The sequence below is a fragment of the Erithacus rubecula genome, assembly GCF_903797595.1.
Source record: "Erithacus rubecula genome assembly, chromosome: 6".
NCBI classification, from domain to species: Eukaryota; Metazoa; Chordata; class Aves; order Passeriformes; family Muscicapidae; genus Erithacus; species Erithacus rubecula.
The window spans coordinates 17,411,903-17,427,772 of NC_136688.1; the positions used below are offsets into that span (position 1 = coordinate 17,411,903).

General features: G+C 36.8%; 1 protein-coding gene across 1 annotated transcript in view; it reads left to right on the forward strand.

Annotated features, from left to right (window-relative positions):
* SPON1 (spondin 1) overlaps positions 1–15,870 on the forward strand; it is a 149,629-nt gene that overhangs the window by 50,546 nt on the left and 83,213 nt on the right. The window contains exon 6 of the mRNA XM_079310145.1: positions 524–672. Coding sequence (XP_079166271.1) covers positions 524–672 — 149 coding nt within the window. The remainder of the gene's footprint in view (positions 1–523; positions 673–15,870) is intronic.

Here is a 15,870-nt window from a genome sequence, read left to right on the forward strand (position 1 = left end):
ATTCTCTTTTCAATTCCATCATACTTCCCTAATATATTTTTTTTTTCTTGTTTTGTTCAACAAAGAACAAGAAGGGGAATCCTCTTGCTTAACTCCACAGCTGATAGATTATGAGAAATCTGAGCCAGGAAACTCAGTGAATATAGAAGTGAATACAGAAAAATTTACTTCTTTAGTGCTGTCAGTAAGGAAAAAACTTGATTTTAAAACTGACCACTGAAGTCTTCCCTTGCAGGTTTCCTTCTCAAAAATATTTGATGTAGAAACTTAAACTTCCTGAAGTTTGGTAAAGAAAAACTATTCTAAGCCTATGATTTTTTTTTTTTCTTTTTGAGGGGCTGCTTTATGTCATTCTCTGCCTGTCCTTAACACTCTAAATATGTGTATTGATGCAATGAGAAGCCACAGCATGAAAACCCTCAACAGGGGGGCCTTGTAAACTTGTGATCAAATCAGGAATTGCACTTTGAGGCTGTCTCAGTGGGGGTTGATTCATTTTATTCTGTTTTTTCCCCCTGGGAAGGACGTACCAACCACTGGTCTGCCATCATTGGCAGCTCTCACTCCAAGAACTACATCCTGTGGGAATATGGGGGATATGCCAGCGAGGGGGTCAAGCAGGTTGCAGAGCTGGGGTCCCCAGTGAAGATGGAAGAAGAAATTCGGCAGCAGGTGGGTGCATTTTTGTGCATATTTAAAAAAAAAAATAAAATCTTCCATTGGCCTGTGAACAGTTTGCCATTGGTGATGTCTGTGAGTGTAATTTTGGTGAATAATTCTCATTTCAGTGGAGAAGGAGTTCTGTGTTCATTCTTACCCTGGCAAGAGTTTTTGTCTAGGAAAGGACAAGTGAGTTGCAGCATTTTGGACTTCAGAAATCTGTGTGCCACATAAAGGATAAATCAGAGGGAGCAAAGTGAAGCTCACCTCTTCAGGCTGAATTTTGAAGTCACTTTTTAAAAAGATAACTTAGAAGACAGCAAGCAATGTCCCTGCTTTAAAATAGGGAATGATATTTATCATTCAGATTCACTTTGCAGAGTGCTCCATTTTGCTTCTTGATGAAATCAATTTTGTGTTGTACAAATACCTGAAGTGCTGTGTTTCCCTGTTCACCATTATTTATGTAGTACATGCATTCTTTCCTTAATTATCCCTTTTAGAAAGAAAATAATCTATTCCTTGATGTTGAACACTGCAGGAAACCCTCTGCATTTTCCTTCACTTTTTCTGCATTTGTGTGGATCTTTCCTATATTTGACACTTCAAGTAAAAAACAAAAAATAAAAGCAGAGTTCAAGATGATATTGTTGATTAATCATTCTCCCTTTGGTAACTACTGCATGTTAGAACCACAGTATTTCAAGATCTCCAGGGTAGGTTGTATACAGGGTTACACTGATAAAAAAAAAAAAAAAAAAAAAAATTCAATTATATTTGTATAAACAGTATAAAACAACCTCAAAGACTGTTTTGAGAATTCTTGTATAGCAAGAGGCTTTGTGTGCTGAATTTAATTTGCTTTCTTGTGGTGCTTAAATGTATATAATCATGGTACAAGAACAGCTGGTGCATTTGACAAAAAACTCCCAAAGCCAAGAAAAATAAAATAAAACCAGCTTATAACTTAATATATAAAAGGGATAGAAAAGGAATATGAGGGGGAAAATCCAATTTCAGCATGGGGTGAGATGTGATCATGGATGCATCATCTCTTTAAGCCACAATAAACTTTGGTTTACCTGGAAATAGAAAGTAGGCCTTGATCCTATGCAGAAAAGTGGCTGGATTTCATCCCAGCAATATAACATAAACCCAAATGGATTAAAATTGTAGCAGAGGATTGTATATACCATATCTAACTTACCATTTTTGCTGCTTACTTGGGAAATCAATATTTTCTTGTAGTAGCCATATGTGGAATGAAGAAAATCAGCAATTTTGTACTGAAAAAGATAATTTCTGTTACAGTCTTGGTGGATATTTTATAAATAGGGGTTTGGCACCTCTGAATTGAGACTGTGCAAAGATCAGTTCTTCTCCTGAAGCAGCAGGACAGGAGGAAGGTGTTGGGTGAGGAGCAAGCAGAGAAAGTCACATTGAGCATTGGGAGAAGGGCAGAGAATTTAAAGGGAAGATGGAAAAAAATATGAAAATCATGTCTGTGCTTTCCAAATCTGGCTTCTCTGTCATTATGTGCCAGAAAAGGGATTTATTTACAGAGCAGGGTGTGACTTTTAGAGTGCATCAGATTGGTAAATGGCTACAATTTCAGGGGCTGCTGAGACTGAACATGAAATTAGTGAATTCCCAGTTAATTGGGATGTCTGCAGGAATTGCCCTGGCTCTCTTGGGGCAGTTTATCCCAGAAATCAGCTTGGTATTCTGACTGGATCTTACCTAGAACAGTTTTTGCATATCATCAAATGCCTCAATGTTTTTGTTGAGTTCATTTGATGTTTTTTTTTTTTTTCTTTTTAACATGTGCTTAAGCTGTACTAATATTTTTGAGAGATTTTGAGGGAAAATTCTGCAACCAAGACAGCAGAGTAATGTCAGGAGCTAATTAGCTGACATTTAAGTCAGGCTGGGATTGTTCTTTTTTTTTTTTAAATTTTATTTGCACTTTGTCCCTTGTAGTATCTTTACCTCCCTTGAAATTTGACAATGTTGTAATCTACCTCAGGATCTATTTGCTGCTTTTTTAAATTTTACCTTTCCCCTCTGTGCTGTCCTACCAGCCTTGTGTTATGGGTGGATGGGAGGATGCAATTAATTAAAATCACTCTCCAAGCAGCTTTGATGTTTTTGGAAATAGAGGAAAGGCAATTTTTGTTTAACTCCAGGACTCAGAGTTCACTCACTGCAGTTCATGCACTTCTTCCAGATCCACACTGGGATTTGGGAATCTGCTGTGTGTCTGCTGAGTTAGGGGAAGCACACAGACACATATTTGTGTAACCAGACAGATTTTATATGACACTGAGGTTTTACTAAAGGAGACAAAAAATATCTGATGGTTTTTACTTTTTATTACAAAAAATTGACAGCATATAAAGCAAACAAACAGAAAAAAAAAAAAAAAGTATTTTTTTCAAGGAGCTTTGTTAAGTGCCTTAACAATTATGTGTCATTAAATAAAAGGTCCTCAAGCATGAACATTTCCCTGCATCATCATCATCTTTTCTTCCTGTGGCACCTTGTGCTGCTCTGTGAGGAGCCCACGTGGGGTTTTTTGCATGGATGATCCTGCAAACTTGCTCTGGAGTTTGTTTATCTGGGAGAAAGAACTTCAAGGAACTAATCAGCCTTTTTGTTAAACTGTTCCTGGCAGCCTGGAAGGAAAGCCAGGGCACAGAAGAATTTCACTAAAACAATCTGTCAAGTGCTTGGGGTGTACAATGGGACAATTCATGCATTCTGCAGGGGTTATAAATGAACAAACAAAGGCTGGAAAAGGAATTATGTGAGGGGGAGGATGTGCACTGACCTCACATATCTCTCAGATATATTCACATTTCCATTCTGTTTTGAGAAATTCTGATTTCTCCCAAACCCATTATTTGATTAACTGGCTCGTTGAAAATAAATGCAGAATTTGAAAGGGAAATTCAAATTGGGATTTCTGTGTTTTAAACAAATGAACAAACAAACAAGATGGTTAAAACATGAATTGGGAGGAGTGAAGTGTAATTCTAAATTTCATATCCTAGGCTGGTGAGGAAAGACTAAAATAGAAACATTGTTTTAAATACCTCTCACCATAAGAGAAATAATTTGGCTTTGCCTAATTATTTCCAAATAAATATTCAGTCACTTTTTAAATTCTTTTTTTAAACCAAGGTAAGAAGTGTTCTGTAGCTTGCATCTTTCTCCAGAAAATGCAGTGTGCACTCTCTGCATGCTCCCCACAGTGGCATTCTTACAGGTTTGGTTTAATGCTCTCTGAAATAATGGGTGAGTTTTTAGATTGTCTTCAGCATCCTCACATGAAAGCTGAGTGTGAACAGCAAGTTCTGGTTTCCAGGAAGATGATTGTAAAGCTTTAGGCACAGGAATTGTGTGTGAATTGAGACAGAAAAAAAAATTCTGTAGAAAAAAATATGTGCAATTGTTATGGCTCCATGCAAGTATTTATCTTTGCAAAATAGTCCTGATTTGGATTTTTTTAAATTAAAAAAAGTAAAGTGTAAAAGTTAAAATAAGTTCATTGTTGGATTCATCAGGATAGATTGATTTTTTTTTAAAGTAATTTCAGTGTTTCAGTTGAGTTATTATCATTTTATGATCTGTTTTGTAAGGCACTGCTGTATTCTTCCACAGAAGGATGGGGTCATTAGATTTTCCTGGCTGAAGCTGGTAAATCACCTGAATTGCAAAAAGGAATCTGCAGGGTATTGATCACTTTTTTATTAAAGCACCGGGCAAATTATTATGTTTACTGAAACAAGCTCCTAAGTTTGCTTTTTGTGTTGGTGTGCTTGGGATGGTTAAAATCATCCAGCCTGGGAGGTTCATTGGGGAATTGCAGTGGGAAAACTGATTTTTGTTGAGATAGCTCAGTCTGTGTTTGTTTAAAGGAACTGAAAAATTAGTGACAACTTGGTGGCTTGGCTTTCATTGCAGGGGGGGGATTGAAACACATGAAGGGGCTGAGATGATTTTGATATTCCTGATGCTGTTTCCCATGGGAACCAGAAGGAATTGGTTTGGTTTTGCCTGGCCAAACCTTCAGGGAATGGCATCAACATCCCCTTTCCCCCAGTCCTCAGGGAGGGCATGTTTGTTCCCATCCAGATTTCAGAGAAAGGAAAATTACTGTGGCATGACATGAAAAACTGCTCTTCCAGACAGCCCCAAAGCCTTCAGGTTTCTGTGTAAATTTTCAGAATTTAGGGAAATTTTCAGTGGTTTTGGATTTGGTGTGGCTGTGAAGTTGCAGAGCTCTGCCCCAGCATGTTTTAACTTTAGTTACAGCCTGACAGCATGGCTTTAATGGGGTATTTATTCTAATTCTGGGCAGATCAAGCTGCTCAGTCATAAATTGGCTTCTAGATTTCTGTTTGCTCAGTCAGACTCTGCTCTCTGCTCATGCACCTCTGCTGTGAATTACGGCACTTTTTAAAGCTTTTTTGAAAAGCCTAGATGGTGGATTGATCATAAGATATACCTTATATAATGATTCAAAATCTCTGGCATTTTGGTAATTAGAAATGATGAAACCCTTGTATAGTGTGCTAAATTTCATAAAGTATTTCTGCCAGAAAGAAATAGCTGTCTTCTTATGTCATGAAGAGAAGCTTTATGTGCCAATAAATAAATCACACAGCAGGGCTCAGAACACCTCTTCTAGGGGGGCTTCCAACTTTTCATAAACTTCTGTTGGAAGCTGTAATTAGAATTATTCACTTGGTGGTGTTTTCTTTAAAAAAAAAAAAATATTCATTCCAACTCCATTCTTTTTTTCATGTCTCATGATAAAAATAAGATGTGCTCCTCTAATAAAAAAATGAACTGGTGCTGCATTCTGTGCCACAAAACACTTTTTTCTGGTCAAAAGGTAATGACTCTTCCAGAAAATTAAGTTCTGACAAACCATTTCTAGGTGGTGTATTATTTTCTGGGCCAAAACATGAAAGATTCAACACACTTTTACTGGTTCAGCCAATAAAAACTGAATAGAAAAAGCTGTGTTTGAGTCCTCTGAAAACACCAGTGTGCTACAGATAAACTCTCAGTGATGGGAGCACAGTTCTTGTGCTCCATGTGTGGTTCTTCTGCCTGTGGGGTTGTGACAGCTGGCAGATGTTGAACACATTTTGTACAAAATGCCTTTTCTATTATTGTGGTCATCTCCCTGGTTTGGAACACCAGGAAAAATATACTTGCAAACTTGTATTTAGCTTCTGGTCAAAACTTTGGCAAAATAGTGGTTTAGTTAATAATGCCTTTTTTCTTCATTTCTTCCTTCCTTCCCTCATCTGAAGGCTTTCTTTCTGATAATAACAGGAAGAGATAATATTTGGAAAACTAGATATTTTTTTTTTTAGCATTAATTTTCTGTGCTTTTAACAACCAGTGCTATTTGATTAATCAATAAGGCACCTTGATTTTTAAACCTCCTCCTTGTGAGCTCTCATCTTGCTTAATGAATTCCAGAGGTTTCACACCTCTAACTTTTATGGGAGTCTTTGAGGTTTTGCCCTCTGAATAATTACCCAGTAATTGATATGAAATAATTTGCATAACCAAACAATGAGTTATGGTGTTAAGTTAGCTCAGCATTTAATTTCTCCTTCATTTGCCTCAATTTGCTTTGCTGCTTGTTTTCTTCTAATCATCACAGACCATTTCTGATAAAACAGGGGAAAACACTCCTTTTCAATGAAATCCAGTAATCAGGTTCTCTTTGAATAAAAGATCCTCAAACATTTTTCTTTTTGCAGAAGACAGACCCTTCAAGAATAAAAAAGAAGGCTTTGTTCAAAGACCTGTTTTCTCAGTGAATTCTGGTACTAAATTGTGTAGAAATGGGGCCTATCAAAATTCCTATTCTTTTTTTTCATCTCTGTAATATCCAGAATTTTCTCTGGCTGATGAAGATTTTCTCTGGCTCTTTGATACCTGTGTGGATTGCAGCAAAACAATCCTAGAGGAGGAAACACTTCTGGTAGATTCATTCTTTTTGGGTGGCATGCAATAATTTTAGCACACAGGCATAAAAGTCACAAGGAAATCTCATTTGTTTGGGACAATATGGATTGATAGAAATTATTTGCTAATTTTAGTATTTTAAAGTATCTTCCTTTTTCATTTCCTGCAGTTGGATCTTGTCATTCTGTTCTGCTGCCACAATATTATTGCAGATTGATCCAGTGGAGAGATGTGTTGAAATGGCTTTAAAATCATTTTCCTTCAGTCTATCACTGTAATATTTTTAAAACATGAGAATTCCAGAAGTTCAGCACTCCAAAACCAAAATTTGGTTAGAGAAATCAGCTGTGGTAACTGCAGCTATTCTGGTTTGGAGGGCCAGCTCCAAGTCTTGGCATGGCAGAGCAGCTGCATTTATTTGGGTGACTTTCTTGCAGAATATTGTAGAACAAGCAGAATATGGAGTAACACAAACTGCAGAAGAGGCAAAGAAAAAAAAGAATAAAAATTGAATTATTTGTCAGGCAAGCAGGGCAGATGCTTGGGCTCCTCCTTCTGTGGGACACACTGCCCAAACTCAAAGCCTGCTTATAAAGGGTCAGAAAAATTAAATTAAATTAGAGACAGGTTGATTTGTCTCTGAATACTTTCCCCTGCAGTGGCTCAAGCAGTAATTAAAATGCAGTGCCTCAAGGAGATGCTGCAGAGGCTAAACAAGGGTCTGCACCCTCATTAGCAGCATTTGTCAGGAGCCCCAGGACCTGCCTTGTTCTCTCTCTTGTTGCATGGTAAATATTGTTCAAAGGAACAGCATGCAGTAGCAGCTGGGGCTGGAGAGTCCTACAGCTCATTTGACTTGCAAATGTTTAGTTATTCAGACAGATTTTCAACATAAACAAAAACTAAGGAAATAACCCACAATGCAAAGTTTGTCATTCTGGGATTAACTTTTTTTAGGGGCTTGTTTGCTTAGGAACCCCAGTTCAGAGCTCTCACTCTGTTTCAGAAGCTTATTTCCACTTAAATTTCAGCAGAACACTGAGAAAAATGCCATCATGCATATGAACATTTCTTAGCCTGTGTCCTTTTCTAAGACAGCTCTTCTCAGTTAGATATCTAGATCACAGAGACTGATTAGAAATGTATTTACTGCATTTAATGTTCAGAGGATAGAAATGTTCAGGTATTATGTTACATCTGCATTAATATGTAATGGATCAACTGGTTCAAGACACAGAATAGGGAGGATATTCATAAGTCTTTAAATGGAGTTTTGACTTTGTTTTCCCAGATTGTTTTTCTAGCCTGAATCCAAAAGGACTCTCATGTGTTGTAGCTTCTGCCAGTCAAAACCAGAAGCAGGAATTCTTATTTTTTAGTGGGGAGGGAGTTTAATGTCGTTGACCAATCTGGAAGAATGACACTTTGCAGGTTTTGTGTTTCCTTGGAGTTCACCAGTCAAATATGGATGGAGTATAACATGTGCATGGATTTAGGGCCTGGAATATCTGCTGCAACCTGAAACAGCTTCAAGGGTTAACTCAGGGTGGAAATGTCTGATATTGTCATTAACTTCTGGTTACAAACTCTCCAGATTCCTTTTAAGATGTAAATTCAGCTTATATATTCTTGCTTCAGTCAGTGGTATCTTCAAATTAATGCCCTCACTTGGGTATTCTGCTATGGGGTGTATTTTGCAATTCCAGGAACATTCTGTGGAAAAAAAGCCACACAGAAATTACTGGAAAGGAGACAAGAGCAGAGAGGGTCCCATGCAAGTTGTTACTTAATTACAGAATTTCAGCAGATGAAATTAGTAGGTGTATTCATAGGTAGGAATATTCTATAGAAAATTTTGTTTTCAAATAAAAATATGGAAATTTAAGAGTGAAATTAGGCTGTACCACAACAAGGAAGTTGATGGCTTGCCTGGATAAACTCTGAGCACCTCAAATGTTTATTTTCTTTCTGAGTGAGAAGAGGCCACCAGTGTATCTGGAGTTGTCTCAGGGGTGTTTGAACACCTTAGACCTTACCAATAAAGGAAGTCATCAAATTTAGAAAGATCAGTTTATACATCTTAACATGGTTTTTTTTATGAAATACTCTTCAATCTTAGGAAAGGACAAAAAAAAAAATAGCTAAGAGACTGCATAAATTTATCTGTATACAAAATGGAATGTGTCTTAAAATTGTTATCTGTGCTATATTCCCCTGTAAAATCAGCTGGTAATACTGATTTTGGTGTTGAGGGTGCAATGATTCCTTCCTTATTTTATAACTGAATTTTTGAATACTTTCAATGCTTTTAGTACATTCAGCATTTCAAAAATAAAATTTAAAATCTTCAAGGAAGAATTCAGAAAGAGTGAGTGCATTTGTGCCTTAGGATAGTTTAAATTGAATCATATGAGATGGGATTTTAGTGCTCTTGTTTGGAAATATATTCCTACATCAGTTGTGGAGGGATAGGGGAAGAGGATGGATGATTTCCTGAAGAATTTAATTTTCAGCATACCTTAACCAGAACTGCAAATTTTCTGTAGGGGTAAGAGGAGTGAAGCCAGAAATTGGCAGTTTGCAGAAGGTGGAAGGCAAACCCTTTTATTTCTAATCCAGTTTGACTCACATCCACTGACCCTTTGCAGTGCAGTTTCTTGTTCTCCAAATTTATACTTCAGAACATCAAAACCACAGCATTTTAGTGTTCTTCCAAAACAATTAATTCAGTTTTGAATACTCAGCTCTTACTCCACGCTCACAGCTTTAGTTTCTCACAGCAATTTTCAGAACACATGATTTTTTTTTTTTTGCTTTTGTTCCTCCAAAGCTGTGTGCAGTGCATTCTGCTGAAAACTTCAGGATGTACTGCATGAAGTTTTGCTTTTAAAATAAAAACCAAAGGAAGAAATAGATCTTTGTCATCATCAGCTCTAAAAGCAATGTACACAAAGCAGAATATATCTGTGTATATAAATATGTAAAATATACAAAAAACTATATGTCCATTTAATATACACAGCTTAATGTTTAGGCATGAGGAAACTGTTTATAATAATTTTATTGTCTATGTAAACTACATCAAAAGTCTGTAGCTAGACATACAAATGTAACCAGATCCACTATTTAAAATCTGCTTGTGCATCATTAGCTCTTCACTATTATCAATCACTTTAGATTAAGAAAGGCATCTAGGAATTTAAAAAATATATATTTGCCATTGAAGGCTTATTGCTATATCTTAATTTCTCGATGGCTTAAAAAAATCCATAATGCTGCAAAGAAATAAAATCTCTTGGTTATTTAAGTTATAAGACAAGACTTTGTGCTGAAATACTCAGGAAACAGCTTGTGTTGATGGAAAAGTGAAAACTTTATTTTTTTTTAAACTGAAAGGAATTTGAATCCCACACACAGACCTTAGAATTATAGTACGAAGGCTTTTTCATTTTGCAAGTGGAAATGCAATTTTTCTACATTCCATATAAATTCACTTTAATAATCACTCCCTAAAATTACAGTTTGCTGTGTTATTAGTCAAATAAAAAGGTTTCATTATATAGGCAAAGAACCATACCCACAGTAGACACCTATTCATAAGATTAAAAAACCTGTCAGTAAATTATCTGTCAACTGCCACTTTTTGATATTTCCTGATATTTCCTCTCCATAAAATGTTGGGCAGAATTAGTGCACATCACATTCATGGCAAGGATATTCCAGTTTCTTAATTCAGCCAGGAGCCTCACAGGGGATTTATTCAGACCACTGGGGCTTTGGTAGACAAAGAAAGATGGGGAGAAACTCTTTACAAGGACAATCAATGACAGGAAATGGCTTCAAACTGAAAGAAAGTGGCTTTGGATTGGATATTAGGAAAAAATTCTCTGTTGTGAGGTGGGGAGACTCTGGCACAGGGTGCCCAGAGAAGCTGTGGCTTCCCCATCCTTGGAAGTGTTTAAAACCAGGATGGATGAGGTTTTGAGCAACCTGGGATAGTGGAAGGTGTCCCTGCCCATGGAAATGAAATTATCTTTAATTCCCCTTCTAAGTGGAGCCATTCTGGAGATAAAACCCCAGAGTTCTGTCCTGAGAGCTCCTGGGGCACCTTTCCCTGGATTTCTGCACATGGTATCAGACTCACCTGAGAGGCTCCTCATCCCTTCAATCCCTTGAATCAGATCTTCACATTTTCACAGCAGGCTCTGTGATTCACTTGGGAACTCTGTGAACTTTTTCCTTGGAGCTGGATGTGGGTTTGGGATGTGCAGATCTTCTGGGCTGTGCCTTCTCATGTCACCTGACAGGACAGGGCTCTAAGCCAAAACTGCTGAAGAAAAACCTCCCCAGGTAAAATTCAGGTCATTTATTTCAGGGGGAAATTCCAGGGGAGACAAGAATCCACTTCAATATGGGATATTGTTTTCAGTTAAGCAGGGTGAGAGTTTATTAATCTTCCTTTACCTGTTCTTTTAACCAAAAATTAGTGTCAGATTGTGTCATGGAATCATGTTGCAGAACCTTCAGGAGAAATTCCACTCTGTCTCAGCCCTTTTTTCCACAGATCTAAGGAAAGGAGATGGAAAAGTTCATTTTCCCTGAACAAAAAGAGGGGAAAGCCTGCAGTGTTCCATAGATACAAGTTGTTTTAAATGCTTCTCTTTTCAAAAGTTAATTATGTGATTGCTGCATTGCTGAAGAGCTGAGAAGAAAATATCTATAATGAGCAGAATCTGAGTAGATATTTAATGCATCTCTTTCAGCTCTTCCTGTGGCTAGGAGTGCTTATTGAGATGTTCATTTACAATGGATTACTGGTACATTTTTAAACTACTTTCCCACTCTCATAATTGATGTATTAGTATATCCCCTAAGCATATTTTCCTGCTCTTTACTCCATTAAGATTAAACAGAATGGTCATTAGATCATAAAGCAATAAAATATTCACTTTGCTACTTACTCCAAAAAAGCTGTCAAATATAAAGATTGACTTTGCCTTCAGGTACATTTTTAATGGTCCTTTAAATATAACCCTGAACCACTGCAACACACAGTAACAGATGAAGAACTTTCTTCATCAGGGGAAAGTATATCTTAATTAGATATCAGGCCCAGAATTTTTTGCTCAGCCCATTTTTATCTATGGTTACATGAATTCATGACACAGTTGCAATGCAGGTTAAAATTAGGGAGAAAATTTAGATTTCATTGCCTGCGGTAGACTTTTAAATAGGTTTTAATTAAAATGTCAAAGATCACATTATACATATATATATATTTCTTGTTCATATAGCAGTGGAGAATATGAGTATGCAAAGATATGAAATAACCTAATTTTCAGTGTGCAAGCATAAATTGCATTTGAAAAGAGGCTTTCAGTCATGAAACAAACAACCAAATTTTATGTTTAGAAATTCAGGCTTGCAGAATGGTGTTTCCCTTATTCACTGCAGTTCCTCATTACTTTTCTCCAACAGTCTCTTCTAAGAGAGAAAATGAGAATGTTATAAATGGCAAAAGCAATTTTCAAAGGGTGTCTAGGAAGACAGAGGATTCTTCTATTTTGTAATTTTGCTAACAAGTATAAAATATAAATAAAATAAATAAAAATATAAAATATATACAGTATATAAAATACATGCAGCAGCATAACTGCAAAGCTGTTCTTATTAGTAAGGGTCATATTTAGTACCCATCAAACTAGATATAATTTATAAAAGTACAGTATTAACGACTGAGTAATTGTTATCAAGAGAAATTGCAGCCAGATTATTTTATTGACTATCTCTTTATTAATGTTGTCTGACTGCAAAGTCACAGTGCTCCCAGACATTCAGAAAAATATCAATATTCACAGTTTTGGTTGTTACTGAGGGTGAGTCTCTCAGTCAGTGCTGGTTCTGTCTGCCCTGAGATCACTGAAGTAATTAACAATTTGATAACCCACAGAATTAGAATGAAAAGCTTTGGGATATTCTAGCTTGTGTCTGTTTTTTGTTTTAATGATGGTGCTAATGTCTGTAATACTTGAGGTCTTACCAGGGAAAAGCCCTTTTCCCCAGAAGTCTGGTGTGCTGTAAAGGCATCCTGTGATTTGATTTTGTTGGAGATTTTCTTGGGAATGGTGATCATGAAGTTTGGAGTAAGGAGGGGTGTCAGCAGCCTTGGGCTTGTGAAGGACAGACCTTGGTCTGGTTTTGGTTAAAAGAGCCTGGCCCTCAGGAGAAAGAGGAGAGCTTGAGACTTTGGGGAGAAGGGATGAGGGATTTTGGGATGCTCTACAAGGATGCTCTGAGGTCATGCAGGGCTAATTAACCTTTGAGAAAACAATTCTTTCCCATCAAAGCAACCACTTGCTTCCATCAGGGCTTCAGTTTGGCCACTGCAGGTCCCCTCCTGAGTGTCCCCAGTGCTCCTGAGTGTCCCCAGAGCTCCTGAGTGTCCCCAGAGCTCCTGAGTGTCCCCAGTGCTTCAGGGCTGGCTCAGCCCCCAGTGCTCTGAGCTCTGGTGATGCTGCTCTTCTCAACTCATGTTTTTGACACATCTGCCCTGCCTTGTGTGCTAGGACCACCACCCTCAGTTTCTGGCAAATGTTATTCCTCCCTTTTGGCACTTTTCCTTGGGTGAAAGTGCCTCCCTCATTAGGTAAAGCAGATAATTAGCTGATTACGTGTGGAATAACCTTCAGGACAGGGCAGTTTGCCCTGAAGATGCTCTTCTGGTGTCACCCTGGGGGCCCTGCTTGCTCTCTGCTGCTTTCCTCATGTTGATCCCACTCTTTTTATGGTGTTGGATGACTTTTTCTGGCTCTTATTTTTATGGCATTGCACCTGAGCTGAGCCCATCACCGTGCCCCACTGGAGACAAGGGCTGGAATTACACTCACAATAAATAACCAAGATAATTTTAACCTCTGAATGATCAAGTGAATTTGATCATTCCCTTACCTCTGAATGTTTTTGGCAATGGCACTGCCATTTCTTTTTGTTTTTGTTGTGCAAACTAGAGGAAATTAGTTCTTTACCTAGTCAGTCCCACCTTTACTTTTCATCTTCTCTCTCCTTCTCATCTTCCTGTATTTGCACTAAAATAATTTTAGAAAACATGCATGAACTTCTGAAATTGTATTCTCTCAAAGAGCACCTGTGATTCAACTTCTCCCTGAGTTTGTTCCATTATTTGGCCAATTCTCCTGCAGAGAATTAACTGTAGAACTTTCCAGAGTTTGGAATGTATATATCCATTTCTTTAAACAGATGTTCAAATAAAGTAAAATATTCCAGTTGCAAAGCATTCATTCATCCATAGTGTTACCTGAGAAAAATTTTCACCCTGTTTGTTTTTTTGTTTTTTTGTTTTTTTTTTTTTTTTTTTTTTTGTGGAAGGTATTATAAACTAGCTTGTAAATCCCTTGTCAGTTTTTATTTTGGCCTTTATGTCTTTATAACATCTGTTCCAGGAACAGCAGCTTTTGTTTCTGTTCCAGTTTGTTTTGGCAAGTGTGTACTAAAAAAAAATACATTGTTAAATTTACAAGTAAATTATATTAATTCCTATATATTTCTAATAGCTTTGACTGTCCAGATGGCAAATAAAACCTTTAACTTTTCCCATGTGCTGGTGACTTTAAAAAGAAACAAAAATAGCAACACAAACACCAGCCCCCTCAAACAAATACCAGGGAAATTAATGGCTTTTCTTACCTCTGTGCCACAGGTCTGGTTGATAAAGCAGCAAAAATATCTTGTCATTAAAAAATGAGAAAAAAGAGATTTTTTCATCCCCCCCTTCTCATCCTGTTGGGAGAATAAATTAAAATATTTTCATCATTTTTGTTAAGCATATCAAAATGAAGGGCTGGATTAAAATTTTTATACATTTTTTTTAACTAATGGCATCTTTTAAACTAGATTTTTGTCCCCACAGAGATATCCAGTAAAATTTTCTATTCATACAAGGTTCATCTAATGGTTTCAAAGCATGTTAAAATATTTAAGAAAATAAATTTCCTAATCCTCAGACAACTTAGCTATAGATTTTTATTGGCGTAGAATTGTTAAATGCCTTACATATGTTATAAATCAGAGAGTAAAATGGAAATGAAATTTTGGACCAATCTGGGGACAAATAAATGGGTAAAGATTTTCCTGGTTGCTCTGCAGAAATAGTTCATTACCTCCATCAATAAGTATTTTTCATGTTGATGTCTCTCCATTGTGTGTTATCTCTCAGGCTGAATGGTGAAAGAGAAGCACTGTGTGCCAATTGTAAGTGAAAACTAAGTCAAAGGGTCTTTTGTTTGAATAGTGGTTTTGCCTGTACATGAATTTTGAGACTAAACTCCAATTAGGAGGTGAAAGAGCAAGTTTAATTTGCATGGGAAGTCAGTGAGGATATTGCCTAGTTAAAGCATGGGTGATGTGGAATATATTTTCTTATTTATATTTTTGTTTGAGGACAAAAAAAAAAATCATCTTGATTTTTGTCTGAGGCAGAGAAACAGTTGGGATTCGTTGGAGATTCCCCACTCCATCAACATTTGAAGAGAAAAAATGAGATTCTGTAGGAATCAGTTAAAATCCTCTTAGAAATTCTGCTCATCTGCAAATGTGAATGAAAATATTTTGACCTGTCCTTTCCATGAGAGCTCCCACTTGATGAGGCTGCCTTCATTTTTCCCAGTTTGTGAGGCATGAGGAAATGAGATGGGCTCCAGGAAGAAGGATAATTCTATTTTCTTCATAGTGTGTGAGGAGAGAGGGGCTGCCATGTGCTGATGAGATCATCACTTTAATAGCAGCCATTCATCTCTGAATGCTCTCTGGAGGTAAACACAACCATCACTTCTAAAGTTAAAAGCATAATTCAGCCTGGTTATTCTCCTAATCCTGCTCTTATTATATATATAATATATAGTATATATGTATATATCTATATATATTATATCCTGCTCTTATACATATATATATTATATTATTATATATAAGGTGAATTGCTTCACCTGATCTGTTTAAGTGGTGATGAATGCAGACTATTTTTTTTGAAGAATGCCTTTTATATTTGTTTCACCTTGATTTAGGATTCAAGAGCAAATTTAAACAAAACAAAACAAACAAAACAACAAAAAACCCCCCCAAAAAATACAACTCCCCATCTTTAGTTAGTTTAGAGAAAAAAATATTAGAAAAAGGCATTATCCTCAAATTAAGACTAGG